We start from the raw sequence: 18,480 nt of genomic DNA, 5'->3' as shown, positions 1-18,480 counted from the left end.
ACACAGCCAAAAATAAATAAATTTATAAAAAAGATTTATACCAAAACAATTTTTACATTTGCAACCGTAACTGTCACCAAAGTGATAACCGATTCATGCAAAAATTACCAATGGGTTCACTGTTAGGGAAGAATAATTCCAGAATAGGATATTCACACAGTCTCAAAGATAAATAATAAATACATAGGTTACTTATGAAGTACAAAGGGAAAAAGGTACCTTTAGAGTGAGGCAATCTGGTAAATCCTACCTTAACTAAGTGATCCAATTTAGCATCACCAATGATAGGACAACTCACAGCAATGCCTCCTGATGCTGTGCCTTCTCTGTAGTATTCTCGTCAGAAACGTTTAATCTGAATCTAATCATGTGAAAACGAGACAAGTGCAAGCTGAGGGACATTCTGCAAAATAACTGGCCTAGATTCTTCAGAAATGCAATTTTCTAGGGAACTGTTCTACATTAAAGGAAATTAAAGAAACATGAAACCTAAATGCAATGCATGATGCTTGAATGGATTTTAGGAAGGAGGGAGTCCAGTTATAACAGACATTACTGGGACAACCGTGGAAATCTGAATAAGGACTGCAATCATTCTGAAGAGCAGTGTATTAACATTAATTTCCTGAGTCTGATAATTGCACTGTGGTCATGTGAAATTAATGCCCTTGTTTTACAGGGTTAAACGTAAGTATTTATTGGATTAAACTGAATTATGAGCTTAATCTGAATGTTTGTAAATAACTCTCTAATGATTCAGGAAAAAAGAAAAAATATATAGTGTAAAACTAACAGAGCAAGATGTTAGGAACAGATAAATTTAGGCTAAGAATACAGGGGTATTCATTGTTCTTTCTTGCAATTACTTTAGGATTAAAATATTTTTAAAAGAGCTGGGGCAAAAAATCCATCTTTGTTTTAAAATTCTACATGATCCAGAATGGACTCCACTATAGTTAGAGTCACCAAATATTTACAAATAAGGCTAAAGAGGCAAAAAGAAAACATCTACTTTTAAGTAGCAATGATAACCTGTTAGTCCACATTTCCCTCAAAAACCATTAAGGTCACAGCAAGAAACCATTTCCTAGATGGAGAACTTAAGAAGTTTAAAGAACAATTCTTGGGAATTCCCTGGTAGGCCAGTGGTTAGGACTCAGTGCTTTCACTGCCAGGGCAGGGGCTCAATCCCTTGTCAGAGAACTAAGATCCTACAAGCCATGAGGTGTGGCAAAGAAAAAATAAAGAATTCTTTTATTATTATATAGATGTAGTATATATGATCAGAAACAAATCTGAGTTATAATTAAGTTATAAAAAATAAAAGTCCAGAGGCAGAAGATACACTGCCTATATGTGGTGAACAGAGGATTTACTTGCCAGAAAAAGTAACTGTTGCAAACCCTCAGAATTATTGCTCTATAATTGGGCAGATAAGATCTACTATTCAGTAATTTTATTCGATAACCATTACTGAACACTGATTATGTGCCAGTGGTCCTGTACTTAGAGTGCATAAAGGGTAAGACAAAGTCCTTGCCTTGAAGAACTCAGCCTATAAAAGTCTTTTATCAATTATAACTTAATTAAAAAATAATCCTCTATATGTCCTTATAAAATCCTTATTTAATTTCTAAATTTAGTCTAACTTAGTCTGTAGGCAACCTAGAGATCATTTGCAACTAGTATTTAAAAGCAATTACACTTTTCTACTTATTTTAAAAATCAATAATTTGCTTCCATAATATTTACAGGCCAAATTATTAAACTTTACAATAAAGACTTTATTACGACCCTATACAGAAGTTCCTTCCAAACAGACAAAACTTTGAGGGAACAGGGAATCTTCCTCTGGCCTCTCCTCAGTCAAAGGCCTCTGCTAGTTTGAACCCTGACCAGGCAAGTTTCACTGCAGAAGCTGTCTTCAAGTACAATTAAATCAGGAGTCGTGAAGAGCTTATTGTCAATCTATGAATTTCGTTTGCTTGTTTGCTCTGGCTGAAAGAATTCATCAATCAATCTGAGATTCGTCTCTTATTATGGGTTCTTATAAATTAAATCATAAATAACTCAGAATCTAAAAACTGTGACAATCCTGAATAATCTTAACCCCCGTAAAAGGATCTGTAAATCATAAAGGATATGCTAAAGTTCAAAGTTTTTTTTTTTGTTTGGTTTGTTGTTAATTAATTAATTTATTTATTTTTGGCCGCGTTGGGTCTTCGCTGCTGTGCACGGGCTTTCTCTAGTTGTGGTGAGTGGGGGCTACTCTTCGTTGTGGTGCGTGGGCTTCTCATTGCAGTGGCTTCTCTTGTTGCGGAGCATGGGCTCTAGGTGCACGGGCTTCAGTAGCTGTGGCATGCGGGCTCAGTAGTCGTAGCTCGCAGGCTCTAGAGCACAGGCTCAGTAGTCGTGGCACCCGGGCTTAGTTGCTCCGTGGCATGTGGGATCTTCCTGGACCAGGGCTCGAACCTGTGTCCCCTGCTTTGGCAGGCGGATTCTCAACCACTGCACCACCAGGGAAGCCCCATAAAGTTCAAAGTTTTAAGAAAAGCTTAGGAACCCACAATTGTATGTCTGGGTGCCTGTAAGTAATTCTTAAATGGTTCACAAAAAAGATAAAAAGACGATAAACATCGTGGAGACTCCTATTTTTCATTTCTGCTGAGAAGTACTGTATCACTTAGTTTAAATTGTCTGAGCAAAAGGTCCCACTTAAAGTGAGCCTAACTGTTAATATATGCTGCTATCTTTGGTATTTCTTTTCTCTCAGATTAAAGAGAGATTAAGAATGACTAAGGAATTAACACAACATTGTAAATCAACTATACTTCAATTAAAAAAAAAAAAAAAGAATGACATGGGAGAACCTGTTTGTTAACTGCAACAGTTGTAACTAAAGTTTACAGAGTGCCTGACCTAAATGAAGCCTTTCTCTAACGCAAATTAAGTTGAGCCATCAGGATTCTGTATAACATGGGCTCTAGAACCACACGTGAACTTATATTATGTGCTAGAATTTACTGGAATTTAAAAAATATATATATATTGTGACCTTTCAGGTTAAAAGAGGTTTCAAAATGATTTATTCAACAGAGACTTTCACAGCTCATAAATGTTTCAAGTTACTCTTGGGAAACTTAGTGCATCACCTGAAAAAGTGATTTCACTTTTAACAAAAATAAATTTGAGTTTATTTTTAAGAAACAAAAGCATCCATTTCTTCTACATAAAGCCTTTCGTTTGTCCTAAACCCGAGTTAAAACAGGAAATTCTATGGTCAAAAGAGACTTTTTTTTTTTTTTTTACTATCTAGGAATATATTTCTGTAACTGAAATTAACATCCTAATCACAGAGGTAATCTGAGGGATAATGTTCAAGCCCTGGGTATGTAAGAAGGTAGTGCAAGGAGGTAAAGAACGGGAGACGATGGCAGGAGATAAGCACAGGCGTGTACAAGGCCCCTTCCCACCCTGCCTGTGGAAATGCCCTCTTCTGTCCCCCATGAACACAGATGAGCTGGGACAGCTTCCGACTGTGATAAAACCATGTTTTTCCTAGAATCACTGTTTCTTCAATGGTGGTTTTTTATTAAAAGAAGAACTATTCAAATGGATGGTAAGAAATTCAACTTGTATCAATACACAAATAAGTTTACTTAAAAACACCTCCGTTACATATTTCTAAAAGTTGCAGAATCTCTCCCCACCAGTGTCCATAAGCTAGAATAGCTTCACGTGAAACCTGCAGTCTGACCTAGGAGAATCAATAAGTGATGGTCTAGGTACTTGCTCAGACATTTCTCTTGTCACCGGAGAGACAGTCACAAACAAAACACATCTCTTGCCTGGTTGAGTAGGAAGAATCCACATAAAAGAGCTTCATAAAACGTCTATGAAGGAGAACTGGTAATATCAGAAGAGTTCCAGCACTTCAATTGAATATAATTCTGTATTAGTCTTTTCTTGATTTAATTTCTGTAGCTCACGAAAACTTACTTCAATCTTGTTGAGCTCAGAACAAATGCTTATCTAAAGAAAAAAGTTCCAAAATCACTTTTACCATAACTTGTACATATGGATAAATCCTCCACAATTACTTAGGGCTATTCCAAGAAAAATTTTAATAAATTATAATTTTGGTGCTTCTTGGTTACAAACAGAATTCAGTATAATCAAATAATTACATACCTGGGATTTCACAAACTTGTAAAGACTTAACAGTAGCCTTTTTGCTTCTGGTATCATTACCACAACAGTAAAATTAGCATCTAGAAGTAGACATATCCAATCCATAATCTGAAGATAAACAGGAAAAGGAGTTAAGATTTTAAATTTAATTTTAGGTTAATTCATTTTACAAAGTCCATAATAGTATCAAACAGTTATAAGAAAAAGTAAGTCTTCTTTACAGAAGTCTGAACATTTTAGAGATGAAGGAATTTCTAAGCAATCTAAAAAGCCTCTTTTCTGCTTTTCTACTTGTCATTTTACAAGCATAATTGGATCTTTTCCATCAGATTAATCAGTAAAAAGAAAGCCACAGTGATATTTAATCCAAGGGAGAGCTAGCACTTTTTATTTTAAAAAATTCTTGATAACTACTCGCAGCTACAAAAAAAAAGAACTCCCTCATCTCCTATTCTGAAATATACACTATGACCCAAGAATAAGGTGTCGTGTATTATAGATAAGGTACCAAGATCTAAAATAAAATTATTACTATACATTTATTAAAGTATCCTATGTAGTCTACACCTTCAAATGGTGTTGTTAACATGCAAATATCAGTGTCATGAAAAAGCATTAAGGAAACCAACTATCCATTTGCAGGGAGGGGGGAAAGCTGATACCTGTGTAACTCTCTACACCAAAAAAAACTTTATATGTATCAAAGAATTAAACAAAGAAAAGGAAAAGAAATGTACTAGGGGAAGACAGGGTGGCTATTTTTATACTCTTAGAGTGGGAAGGGCCTTAAGCATGGCGTACCCAAAAAGAAGCAGTAAAGTAAAAGCCTAACAATTTTGACAGCATGAAAATTAAAAACCCATCTATGGCAAAAATTACACTAAAGCAAGTAAAAAAGAGTGATAGGAAAAAAGTATTTGTAATACACTTCATAGAAACAGACTAATTTCTCTTAATATACGAAGAATAATTAATAAGGCAAAATGATAAAGACAGGAAATGCAACAGAAAAATTGGACAAAGAACCTGATTAGGCAGTACACAAAAAGGAATATAAATTGGCAAGAAATGATGGTCCACCTTTCTTATTATCAAAGAAATGCAAATTAAAATAAAACACTTACTTGTTACCTACTTGACTAGCAGAGAGTAAGGTCTCAGATCTTGGTGGCCATAGTACCTCTTGTCACAACCCTTTGGAAAGGCAGCCTGGCATTTTTGAAACTAAAAACGCATGCACTCTTTATCCAGTAATTTCACTAATGGGAATTTACCCAAGAGGTGTTCTCTCATAATATGTAAGAATATTTCTATAAAGATGCTCACTGAAAGTTTGTTTACAATAGCAAAAAACTGTAAGCAATTTAAATGCCAATCAATAGGGGACTAACAAATTAAGATTTTCTATAAAATCAAATAGTATGCAGTGGTTAAAAAGAATGTGGCAGATGTATACAGCCTGATTCAGAAAATGTGTAAAATGTAGCAATGAGTGAGAAAAAACAAGCTGCAGAATAGCATGCACGTGATCTAATTTGCATTAGAAAGACAAGAGAAAGATAAGTTAAGGTACAGAAAGCAAATCTCTGGACATAAATGCAACTCTTAGTATTGGTTATCTCTAAGAGGGACTTGGGATTATTAGGTTATTAGGAGGCCACTTATTATCACTCTCTTCCAATGAAGCTGAGGAAATTCTTGAAAAGGGTCACAATAAAGAATTAGGAATGTAAGATGAATTTAAGTTCCTTAGTATAAAATTATGGCTCTAAAAAATCCATCTACCAAATTGAGTGATCCACTCCAGTGGTTTGTGTACCTGGTGAGGGAGGAGGGTCCTAGGAACCACGAGACAGGGAGGAATCAGTTCCTGGATTCCAGATTCTGATACTATATATATATAAAACTTTTTTTTTTTAACATATTTTTCCCAGCATCAGATCAAAATAAAAAGATTACCTCACCTGGTTCAGGGTTGGAGGGTGTATTCCAGGAAGAGTCATAGTAGCATTTTCACTACACTTCAGATAAAGGAAATACAAATACTGGAGAAATAGCTAGGTGTTGGGGGGGAAAAAGAACAATCACTTTGATAGGAAAATTTTCTCTTTGTAAAGCTAACAAAGAGACTGGAAAGAATTTTAAGAGGCTACTGAATTTAACTGTACATCAGACAAATATGCTAGACATCAGGGGACACATGAATCAAATGCACTCCCTGCCATCAAAGAAGAGTTCATTTGGTTTGGGAGAAGTGGGTGAGGAGCTTACTTTGTTTGTAAATAGTAAGTAGAGAAGAGAGAATCCTTCTCTGGGCAATTCTTTTTAGTTCCTACTCGTTTCTAACTTAGATGGATGAACCCGGCCTTCAGGTTTGGCACCAGGAACACGTCAAGCTCTGCCTCCTCCAGGTCACTCTAGTCTCCCAGGCACGATTTTTCACCTTGAGGGCAGGGAAATCTCTTACTCAGATGAAAGAACTTTATAGCCTTTTGAATGCCCTAGAAGCTGGGTCGAGTTAAGGAGCAACACTTAACCCAGAAATAAAATCCTGTAGGATTCGTAAGAACACTCACAGTGATGTGTTGTGCTGGGATGTCCTTCAAATGAGGCAGAAGAAACGTCTCGCTATATGCTGAATGAAGAATTGCATTTCTACTTGGGAATAAAGGAAAATCTCATTTCAACCAATAAAGACTTTTCTACTGAAATAATGAGTAATTCCCTTCCCCAGTAACATTTTTCTAAATTTATACAAAAGTTCAACTTTTCTAGAAGAGTGTTATCACTGAACATTCTCCTCGTCACTAGAGATCATCTGGAATATTTTGCTATTATAGATAATTGGTGTTTATTCAGTATACTAATTTTTAGAAGTGATAGAGCTTCTATCCTAGTATAGCTTCTTAAATAAGAAGGTTTAGGGCTTCCCTGGTGGCGCAGTGGTTAAGAATCCGCCTGCCAACGCAGGGGACACGGGTTCGAGCCCTGATCCGGGAAGATCCTAAAAAAAAAAAAAAAAAAAAAAAAAAAAAAAAAATAAGAAGGTTTAAGTATGTTGTTTGAACACAGCATTGAATGTAATCCATTTTCAAGCAGAAACTGAAAAAAACTGAAAAAAGAAAAGGAAAAAACCACCTTAAATTATCTAATTACCCCTTAGTTTTTGCTTGGCATTTGACTACATCCCTGGGAAAAAGACAATGCAAAAGAAATGGTTTCAAAGGATACAGTAGCGCTGCTCTTTTCCCTGTAACAGGGCATGAAGTGCTCTCCTCTGTTGCAGCCCGAGGCTTCTCAATCAACTCCTGAGCACAGTTCTCACAGTTATCTTCTTCAGGATTGAAACCATTTTGAAGAATTTCAGTTTGTTCTTCTATTTCCCCATCTTGTATAGTAGCAGTATAGTCAGAAACTGACTCCATATTGATATCTGTTTCTTGAAGACTGTCATCACCAATGCTATCATGTTAATTGAAAGCAGGAAATAATTCTTATCAGTAGCTGAACTTACTGGAAAAATTTTCATTTTCTAAGACTTTAAAGTTTTAGAAATAAAATAAAACAATAGATTAAAAATGCAGTAAAAGTAAAGGACCATCAGCTTCTAACTTACCTCAAGAAAATTTTTAAGCAAGCGCAGGTGACTGACTCAGGAATGTCAGGGAACTGCTGTAGGCAGAGCTGTAGGATCTGCACATCTGTCTTTTCTAAAGCAAACTCCATTAAGCCAGGGCACAAGCTAAGACCAAAAACATGAATCATTTATATATATTAAGAAACTCTCAATTGCAAATAATTCATAAGGTTTTTACAGAGTATAAAAATCAGAACTGCAAAAAACAAGGTCAAAAGAGTTATGTGTATAAAGTTTGGTGTACAGAAACATTTACCTGTATAGAAACATTTACCTGTAAGAAAGCACACGTGTTTGGATAAGCTGCATCAGACAGTTCCGAGGATAAAATGATGGTTCTGCTTTATATCTTCCCAGAAGTCCTATTACTACATCCCCAATAATAGTATGAAAGTCAGGGGTCCGCTTAACAGCCAAAAATTTACGTAGTTCTACTTCAATATGTTTTTCTGAATCTTTCTGAAAGGGCAGAAGTAAAGAGTTCAGTGTGGTACATTAATAAATGTCGCTCTGCACTTAAAAGTTCCTAGCTTAACATTGTCTTAAATCACTAACAGCATTCATGCATTCCTGTGAAACTGGAGTTGATATACAATTTACTGGACAAAGACAAAATACAAAGAAGAAAAAAAAACTCAAGGATTTAGAAATCAAAATTTCTAAGAAGCTAAATTACAAACATTCAATGCAAAGGTGAATGAGATATGAGGCCACCACCATCACACTGATCTCACGAAATGCTTAGTGAGAGTCAAATAAGCCAAAGCATCACTCTGACAACCTCAATATACTATACAAATGTTAGCCATAGCTCTAAAAATGATCACAAGAGGAAGACAGAATAAAAAGTACACAGGATTTCTTTTAACCATGAGTTGATTTTTTCATATTTCTAATATTTTAAAATTTACCTGTATGGCTGCTAAGAGTTGTGTGGATGGTGGAACCTCCGGCTGTACACTCACTTCAATTTTCCTTCTCCTTAACTGGAATTCAGTAAATTGATTAGGATCTCAAAACAACACAAAAGATGCAATAGACATTTAGAAGAATATAAAATGTCCCAAAGAGACTGGCACACTTTTGCTCTAATCACAAACTTTTTTTTTTTTAATTTATTTATTTTTGGCTGCATTGGATCTTCGTTGCTGCGTGTGGGCTTTCTCTAGTTGTAGCGAGTGGGGGCTACTCTTCATTGCAGTGCACGGGCTTCTCATTGCAGTGGCTTCTCTTGTTGCGGAGCACGGGCTCTAGGAATGTGGGCTTCAGTAGCTGTGGCTTGCGGGCTCTAGAGCACAGGCTCAGTAGTTGTGGCGCAGGGACTTAGCTGCTCCGGGGCACGTGGGAACCAGACCAGGACTCGAACCCGTGTCCCCTGCATTGGCAGGTGGGGATTCTTAACCACTGCGCCACCAGGGAAGTCCATTCACAAGCTTTTTTAGGGTTTGGTTTTCTTATAGTGAAAAGTGGGTCTATTTCAACTTTTAACTTAAATATCTTTAAAGTTTTCATTTTTTCATAAATAAAATCTCTATACTGTATTATTACTAATTGCAAACTGGTCCATTTTTACACCTGGGTCTTACACACATGCCCATAAAAACTACTAGACGACATGTGTCACTTTCGGATAAGGGCTGTCAGGTTACTGGGTTCAAGCTTCAAATCACCCCATCATTAAGAGCAAGTTGTAAGAGTTGTACAAATATGAATTATTAAAATAATTCAGCCTTTTCTGTTTTTTAACATCTGTAGTAACATTTCTATTTCAACTACCAAACTTACGATTCTCTTTGACTGCTCTGAGTTCTGAGATCCAAGTCCATATCCCTGTGATGTTTCCCAGTTTACAAAATGAGTCATGGCATGAATGTCTAAGAAAACACAGAACACACAATTACTGGAATTTTTTTACCTATTGGTATTTACCCAGCCAATCAATCAAACAAAGAACAATAAAACAACAACCACTCATGCACAATTCAAAAGCGGCTTTAAAGTCCATTTCATTCTACCAATAACCTCAGATCAGTAAATCATAATATCCTAAAAGGCTATGTGCCCAACAGATGAGGCCACTGGTAAACCAAAGAGGGAAAAAGCATTTCTGATTTTGTCTGCAGACTTTCCCGTTGCCCCTAAAGTCAGAACACTGGCGTTCAAAATGCAGCGTAGCTCTTTAACCTGCAGCAGCGTCTGCAATGTGGACTGTTCCCAAGGTAGCTTCCTGACCAATAAAATCTGAATGAACACTGGCAAATTTCAACATTAAGAACAGGTTACGCAAACCGATAGCTGTGAAAATCTACATATCAAACTAGAAGTTTATAAATTGGTTTTTAGTAATAAAACATTTAAGTTCCTACCTGGATCTTGACTATGCTTGAGTTTTCCAAGAGCACCTGCTAATGATGACACCTCACACTTGTATGGGATTACAGTTAGAAATTTTCCATGTAGCATAAACAAATTTTCCCCATGACACCAGAGCTACAAAAAAGTTATCAAAAATGTAAGCAATCCTTTTTCTCTTCTAAGATCTGATTCAACAAAGCCATATAACTTGTAACAATAACTTGTGGTGGAAGTAATCTTAATATAACAGAAAAGGATAAGGTGAAGTTAAGCAACTTTCCAGAATAATCTCATATGTTCAATTTATTAATTGAGGTAGGTTTACAAAGCTCTTATTTTTGCCCATGTCTGAATAAAGCATAATTTAAAGATAATTTCTTTTGACTCATAAAAATTTGATCAACACATATATTTAAAATAAATGAATTGTTTAAAATAAATATTGTCAATATTACACATCTATTAACGTGATACTCACAAAGGCTACTGTAACACAGGCAAACTGTTTTGATGTACGAAATGAAAAAAGCAAAATTTAACAGTTTCTATCTCATGATCTCAATTATAAAATTGTAAAACTGAGACAGGTATATGAACAAAAAGCTCAAAGGAACACGGAAATCAAAAGTGAAGTTTGTTAGAGCAGTGGAATTGTGAACGGCTAATCTTGTGAAAATTACTTGTTTAAATATAAATTAGAATTCTATGCTAAGAAACATAGTCTCCTTATCGTCTAAGTACAATGATCAACAACATCCTATATCTTGATTTATTTATATCTTATATTCACTAAACAACCAGTACTTACTGAGTACCTTTGTTAAGCACTGAAGATATGATGGAGAACAAAAAAGACAAGGTCCCTTGCCTCAGGAAGTTTATAGTCTGGTCACCTTAAATTTTAATTCTTTAAGTATTCTTATGTAATTCCATGATAACATTTAACATATAACCTAAAAGACTAATTTATTAGGCAAAGTAACAGCCCTTGGATATAGTTCAAAATACAAAAGTAAAAAGATAAAACCAAAGTGAGATTAAAAAGTTTTGTTAACTAGCTAACTGTTCTCTCCTGATCTATAATTAGCTTATAATTTAGTCTTTTGAAAGTGACAAACATAAGCAAACTATAAAAATAACCAAATTAAATATTATCTCGCAGGTAGAAAATATTTCTTAATTTATTTTAATCAAAACTGATAAAATATTTAGATTTGAAGAGGTCTCTTCCCTTACAGTCTATTTGTCAGACACAAAAATAAGTACATTTGAAAAAAACCCCAAAGTGCAAAAACTTACTTGACCGCTGGTCCCTTGTGGTAACTCTTTTGAAGTCTGTAGTGTTTGAAATTTTGTATTCCATATGGAGAGGCATTCTATAAAATAAGACATACAAATTCAGAAGTTGGGACTTCCCTGGAGGTCCAGTGGTTAAGACTCTGCGCTTCCACTGCAGGGGGTGCGGGTCTAATCCCTGGTCGGGGAACTAAAGATCCCGCATGCCTCGTGGTGTGGCCAAAAAATTAAAAAGAAAAAAAAAATGTCCCAAGTTCAGAAGTCAGCCAAATATAAATATATGGTGCTGGGGGTGAGGAGAAGGGAGGGAGGGAGGAGGGAAGTCATAGTTAAACACATAGGTCTTGGTTTATTAAGAACAAAAATGAGTAATGAAGACAGAAATTCAGATATGAGCTATCATGACAAGTGGACACATATGCAGGCAGGGGGCATATGGGAATCTGTGTACCTTCCCCTCAATTTTGCTGTGAACCTTAAGCTTCTCTAAAAAAATAAAGCATTTTTTAAAAAAATTAATGAATTTTCTATTGAAGTACAGCTGCTGCACAATATTACGTAAATTACAGTTGTACAACATAGTGATTCACAATTTATCGTTATTATAAAATACTGCCTCACTCCCCATGTTGTACAATATGCTTGTAGCTTATTTTATACGTAATAGCTTGTACCTCTTACTCCACTACCCCTATCTTGCCCCTCCTCCCTTCCCTCTCCCCACTGGTAACTAGTTTGTCCTCTGTATCTGAGTCTGCTTCTTTTGTTCTATTCACTAGTTTGTTGTACTTTTTAGAGTCCACATGTAAGTGATGTCATGCAGTATTTGTCTTTCTCTGTCTGACTTATTTCACTTTGCATGTCTTCCAACTTCATCCATGTTGCTGCAATGGCAAAATTTCATTCTTTTTAATGGCTGAGTAGTAGTCTATTTTATATATATATATATATATATATATATATACACACACACACACATACACACACAAATATATATACACACATACATATCTACACACCCACACCACTTCTTTACCCACTCATCTGTTGATGGACACTTAGGATGCCTTCCTATCTTGGCAATTGTAAATAATGGGGCTATGAACATTGGGGTCCAGGTATCTTTCTGAATTAGTTTGTTTTTTCAGATATATACCCAGGAGTGAAACTGCTGGGTCATATGGTAGTTCTACTTTTAGTTTTTTGAGAAACCTCCATACTGTTTTCCACAGTGGCCGCACCAATTTACATTCCCACCAACAGAGTACGAGGCTTCCCTTTTCTCCACATCCTCGCCAACACCTATTATTTGTGTTCTTTTTGATGACAGCCACTCTGACAGGTGTGAGGTGATACCTCATTGTGGTTTTGGTTTGCATTCCCCTGATGATTAGCGATGTTGAGCATCTCTTCATGTGTGTGTTGGCCATCTGCATTTCCTCTTTGAAAAAATGTCTATCCAGTTCTTCTGCCCATTTTTCAATTGGGTTGTTTTTTTGACTTTGAGTTGTATGAGCTGTTTATATATGTTGGATATTAATCCCTTACCAGTCATATCATTTGCAAATATTTTCTCCCATTCAGTAGGTTGTCTGTTCGATTTGTCGATGTTTCTTTTGCTGTGCAAAAGCTTTTAAAATTTAATTAGGCCCCAATTGTTTATTTTTGTTTTTATTTCCTTTGTGTTAGCAGACAGATGCAAAAAACTATTGCTGTGATTTATGTTGGAATGTTCTGCCTATATTTTCCTCTTAAAAAAATAAAGTCGGGCTTCCCTGGTGGCGCAGTGGTTGAGAATCCGCCGGCCAATGCAGTGGACATGGGTTCAATCCCTGGTCTGGGAAGATCCCACATGCTGTGGAGCAACTAAGCTTGTGTGCCACAACTACTGAGCCCACGTGCTGCAACTACTGAAGCCCGCACGCCTGGAGTCTGTGCTCCACAATGAGAGAAGCCACTGCAATGAAAAGCCCACACACCGCAACGAAGAGTAGCCCCCGCTCGCCGCAACTAGAGAAAGCCCGCGTGCAGCAACGAAGAGCCAACACAGCCAAAAATAAATAAATAAATAAAATTTTAAAAAGAAAAAAAAAGTCAATACAGATGCTGCTATGGAAGGCTCTCTATGATATCTCAGGTAAGTGGATAAATTAAGATGTACAACAGAGGATAAGGTATGCTACCATTTGTGTAAAAAGAGGAAGAAAAATAAGTAGTAGCATTTGCATATATTTAAAAAAACTCTGGAAAGAGACATGGGAAACTTTACTGAGGTTACTGAGTTTTTGGGGGTTAGACCAGGAACTAGAGAGGGAGGATGGGGGTTGAGAGAGGAGAAGCACAGCTTGGTAAAGTGGCTAAAAGCCAGGACTTAAGAACGGTAAGATATATGGCGTAAGAGTCAACCTGCTTGGGTTGAACCCTAGTTCCACTACTTAGTTACCTAACATCTCAGCTTCTCATTTGTAAAATAAGGGTGATAATAACTGGACTTTCTCTCATAGGGTTGTTGGAGGATTAAATGACACAGATAATGAAATAATACAAGTAAAACACCTGGCACAGGACAGTATGCCATAAGTGGTAGCTCCTATCTTAAAAAGAAGAAACAAAACAAAATACACAAGGATGGCCATATCAAGTTTGTAGTCAATAGGGAGCCTGGCCTGAATAAAGCAGAGAGTTCTTGCTTTGAAATTGGGAGAAGAGACTGGAAAACATGGACAGGGTCTAGACTGTGGCGAGAGTTGAATGCTAAACCATAGATTTGGAGTTTTATAGTGTAGGCCGGGAGACCCCAATCTTGCACTGGCCAGGAACAACTGTGTCCTTCATGATAGACTACTATTGTCTATGTGGAGGGGTGTTTGGGGGTGAGGAGGTGAGGTGATGATGAAAATCCTGCTCTGAAGTCACAGAGACAAAAGGCACACTACGGCTTCCCTGGTGGCGCAGTGGCTGGGAGTCCGCCTGCTGATGCAGGGGACACGAGTTCGTGCCCCGGTCTGGGAAGATCCCACATGCCGCGGAGCGGCTAGGCCCGTGAGCCATGGCCGCTGAGCCTGCACATCCGGAGCCTGTACTCCACAACGGGAGAGGCCACAACAGTGAGAGGCCCGCGTACCGCAAAAAAAAAAAAAAAAAAGGCACACTAGTAGTCCCCAAATTTCAAGCTGTCCAAGACTAATGAATTTATATTCTGCTAAAATGTCACCAAGGTATGAATTCAATCCTCTACTGCAAGTCTTACCAATGTTTCCAATGCCTACAGGCTGGCACAGATATTTGCAGTTTTTATTTAAGACACTGGTGACAAGCAAGGTAGTGAGTGATATAGGAAATGTTTTAGAGAAACTGATCAAGGCAAGATGAAATCAAAGACCTATTCAAGAATTAGGAAGCTACAGTGAAAAAGAGAATGAATTAGGGTGGTAATAAATAAATGAAAAAGAAAGAGGAGACTTAAAAGTACACTTTGATGGAAAAAATCCAAAGGACTTCTTAACTGATTGGATTTTAGTTACCCTTAGAAGCTGATAGTGGTGGTCCCAGGACTGCTACGTGATCTTGATCCAGGATGGTGAGTGCAATGCCACTTCGAGCATTGCCAGACACCACGGACTTGAGCAACAGTGATCGAACTACCCTCTGATTCTTTTCTGGGTCACTTGGATGTATTGGTATCAAGGTTTCATATACACATCCATCAGAGCCTGTTGGAAACAAGTATTTATTGTTCCTTATTGGATAAATGATAGTTCTATATCTGTTATAATTAAATGTACTAAGTTGTTAATAAGATTTTACCAATTTGATAGAGAATCCAACCAGAAAAATAAACAAATGTAATAATCACATCACTCTATGCTTTCCCATAAAGAATATACTACAAACCTAAAGTTGATGGAGGAGAAATATTAATAAAAATCTCAGTAAGAAATGTCATGATAACCATGAAATAAAAATTGTAAATATCTGTAATAACTTAAAATATGAGGGGACTGCCAGGAATACAGACAATTCAATCAGTAAAAGGCTATATCTCTTACTAGAAATTAATTAGCATTCTGGTCTAAATATTACATTTCTTGTTACTCCAGCACCCTAAAACCTTATTAAATTGCTGGGTTTTGTAGGTCAATTGTATTTTTGGCAATTTCATGTGGTTCTAGCTATGTTACATGAAGATTTTATGACCCTTTGGTTCAGATTCCCTTACTTCAATGTTCAAAAGCTAAAACATAACTCACAAACTTCTGTGTAATAATTAATATGTCCTATAGGTTAAACTTTAAGAAAACCAGTCCCTCTTAAGCAAAGGTATTAACCGGATTCCAATGACACTCTAGACATGATAAACGAAGAGAGCCTTTTTGTTAACAGCCACTGCAAACGTTTGCACATTGAAAAACTTCAGAAAGGTTTTAAACTGTGATAACATGAAAATGTTTCCTAAATACTGCTCTGTTTCTTCCTCCCTTAACCTTCCCAAAACAACTTCAAAAGAAGCCATAAAGGGCTGGGGGGAGAGAAGACCACAAAGGCATTTTTTCCCCCTAGATGCATAAGACTGGGATTAAACCTCAGAGCATTAGGTAGAAGTAAACTCCAAGGCATTAAAAAATAATCTGTAAAATGGTGGCTAGTAAGAGTCCAAGACTGCTTTGTTAGTGTCCTTTTACCCACCTGTCTCTGTCACTGCTCAAAGGAATGGCATACTATAGGTTGGAAAAGTGGAATGGGGAGGCCATGCAGTACCAACCTTAGGTATTTCATGATTCACTAATTACAATATCAAAAAAACTGGACTTATCATAATAAAGAGTGATTTTTCCTTTTTTATTGGTATTATATTATTTATTGCTTATGATAAAATTTTAAGACATAAAATTTACCTGCAGAGAATTACTGACCTATTGCGTGACTAGACATGGCAAAATGCAAAAAGTGAAGGTATAAATGCTTGTAAGGAAGCATGGAAAGGGAAATACTACAACAGAAAACTGTAAAAACTGAAGACTCGAACTTAAAACACTATCCTGTAATACCCCTTTATTTATAAACTCTGAGAGTTTTAAAAAAGTACTTACTTAATGACATCAGAGAGATGAATTTCCGATGCACAGATGTACTAAAACTCTGTGTAACCGATTTTTCTTCTTGTCCAAGTAAAAGTGTGTATTTGCTTAGGATACGTGAGTTAAACTTTTGTACATAAGCAAAGTAATTTCCACGCTGGAAAAAAAAAAGTTATTTTATTTTAAAAATATTCCCATTTCCACCAACTATATTTAAATGTTGAGACCAGCTGTTGCCCCACTGTAATTACTTTAATGAGTGCTTAAAAACCTCTTGTCCAATTAAATTTAAGAAGTTATAAAATATATTTAATTCAGGCATAGAAATAATTATAACTAATAGATTTTTCAGTATTTTAAAAATATATTAAAATTTTCTGAAAGAAATACCAAAGTCCAATTTTAGTTTTAAAAATCATACAGATGACTCTGAAATGTCACAAAATGGGCCAGGAATTAAAGATATTGCTTACTTTTTCAGTAATAAAAATCAGCACAGGATGCCTAAATACCATAAAAAACTTTGTCCACCTAAAAAAAGAAAAAGAAAAATTATAAAATGCAAAATCACCAGTTGAAACACACCATCAATCTAAATTTAAGAGATTATCTTTTATTAAATATTTTTTAGAGCCAGAGAGGTAGCAGAGAACACTTAATTCAGTGTTTCAAAATATCTACCACAGGGACCTAGAAGGCATTCCTCTGTCAAATGCATCTCTGGATTAAATGCAAGTTGCTGAGCTTCCCAGAACTTTAAAGACAATAACATGAACTATAAAGTACCAAGGGCATGTAAGACAAGATGTGGTGTTCCCCAAACTTAATTGACCCACCCCTCCTTTTTTCAGAGTCATTTTGGGGCCTAGTGTTCTCAGGAAAACATTAGCATCTCACCTGCCTTCTTCAAGTGACAGCGGGAACTGAGGCATAGGGAGGGTAAGGGGCCTGTAACCAAGGCCGCACAGCCATTTTCTGGCAAAGTGGGGATTAGAACCCAGATTCTCTACCTATATCTTTTTGCGTAAAGATTTCCTCCAAATACAGTTGCTCACACTTTACAGGCATTCATTGGGTCTAAGATATAACGGGTCACTGTCCACATTGTTGAGTGACTACGTACAAGTCTTTGCTTGGACCTTTAAAGATTTAGTTTACATCAGGTGGGCCGGGAGGGGCAGCAAGTTAACCAAACAGGAAATGGGATGAAAGAATAGGGATTGGATAGATGTAAAACTGTGAGATTTCCTTCTATCATTTGTGTGAGTCATTTCCCAAGTTTTATTTCAGAATCTGGGAAAGAAGAGGTCTCAAAGCATTATCCTGATTCCACTAACAAGCTGCACATTTCTTCAGGAGAAAGAGTTCTGACCTTGGCAGTCAGGGCTATATGACAGAAGATTCCGGTCTTGTGGGATTACTCACTTAATTTTCAAATAACTGACTATCCAGTTCTGTTATTAGGACAGGACTCATTTGACCCCAGTTTCCTCAATCACTTATCATGCCAGAGGCTTTTGAGGGATGTGATTTTGGCTACTGTCTTATAGACGGTTTTCAATCAGCTTACTTTTATCACGTTTATAATCAAAATACTTTTGAACAAGGCAAAGAATATAAAAAACACAGAGTGCATTTTCTTTTTGGTAAAAATTACAAGTATTAGAACTTACTTAATCACTTCTTCATCAGAGATAACAGTTTCAATTTTCTGCTGGGGCTCTGCAAGCAAGGCCTCTAAACCACGAATGGCACCTTCCTTGAACAGCACCAAGGGTTCTGTCCCCTGTATTGAATGTATCCTATATACCTCAGCGGACAACTAGAAGAACATAAAAACATTAAAATTTTTATTCTAAAGGAACTGCCACCTAATAGAATCAGGACATTTACAGAAGGCTTATCTATTTTTTTTTTTTTTTT

The 18,480-nt window shown here is 36.4% G+C and overlaps 1 protein-coding gene across 1 annotated transcript in view; it reads right to left on the bottom strand.

Annotated features, from left to right (window-relative positions):
• Window positions 1-3,617: 3,617 nt before the first annotated feature.
• The window catches only part of NOL11 (nucleolar protein 11), a 19,128-nt gene continuing 4,265 nt past the window's right edge, over window positions 3,618-18,480 (bottom strand). The window contains exons 4-18 of the mRNA XM_024761195.1: window positions 18,231-18,379; window positions 17,031-17,088; window positions 16,570-16,714; window positions 15,004-15,192; window positions 11,483-11,559; window positions 10,195-10,318; window positions 9,614-9,702; window positions 8,740-8,814; window positions 8,103-8,287; window positions 7,808-7,933; window positions 7,423-7,653; window positions 6,768-6,846; window positions 6,156-6,248; window positions 4,192-4,299; window positions 3,618-4,032 (exon numbers count right to left, since the gene is read on the bottom strand). Coding sequence (XP_024616963.1) covers window positions 3,916-4,032; window positions 4,192-4,299; window positions 6,156-6,248; window positions 6,768-6,846; window positions 7,423-7,653; window positions 7,808-7,933; window positions 8,103-8,287; window positions 8,740-8,814; window positions 9,614-9,702; window positions 10,195-10,318; window positions 11,483-11,559; window positions 15,004-15,192; window positions 16,570-16,714; window positions 17,031-17,088; window positions 18,231-18,379 — 1,845 coding nt within the window. The 3' untranslated portion in view covers window positions 3,618-3,915. The remainder of the gene's footprint in view (window positions 4,033-4,191; window positions 4,300-6,155; window positions 6,249-6,767; window positions 6,847-7,422; window positions 7,654-7,807; window positions 7,934-8,102; window positions 8,288-8,739; window positions 8,815-9,613; window positions 9,703-10,194; window positions 10,319-11,482; window positions 11,560-15,003; window positions 15,193-16,569; window positions 16,715-17,030; window positions 17,089-18,230; window positions 18,380-18,480) is intronic.

Source organism: Neophocaena asiaeorientalis, unplaced genomic scaffold, assembly GCF_003031525.2.
Source record: "Neophocaena asiaeorientalis asiaeorientalis breed wild unplaced genomic scaffold, Neophocaena_asiaeorientalis_V1.1 scaffold30, whole genome shotgun sequence".
NCBI classification, from domain to species: Eukaryota; Metazoa; Chordata; class Mammalia; order Artiodactyla; family Phocoenidae; genus Neophocaena; species Neophocaena asiaeorientalis.
The sequence above is the reverse complement of the archived record's forward strand: the minus strand, read 5'-3'. Positions and strand labels throughout refer to the sequence as shown.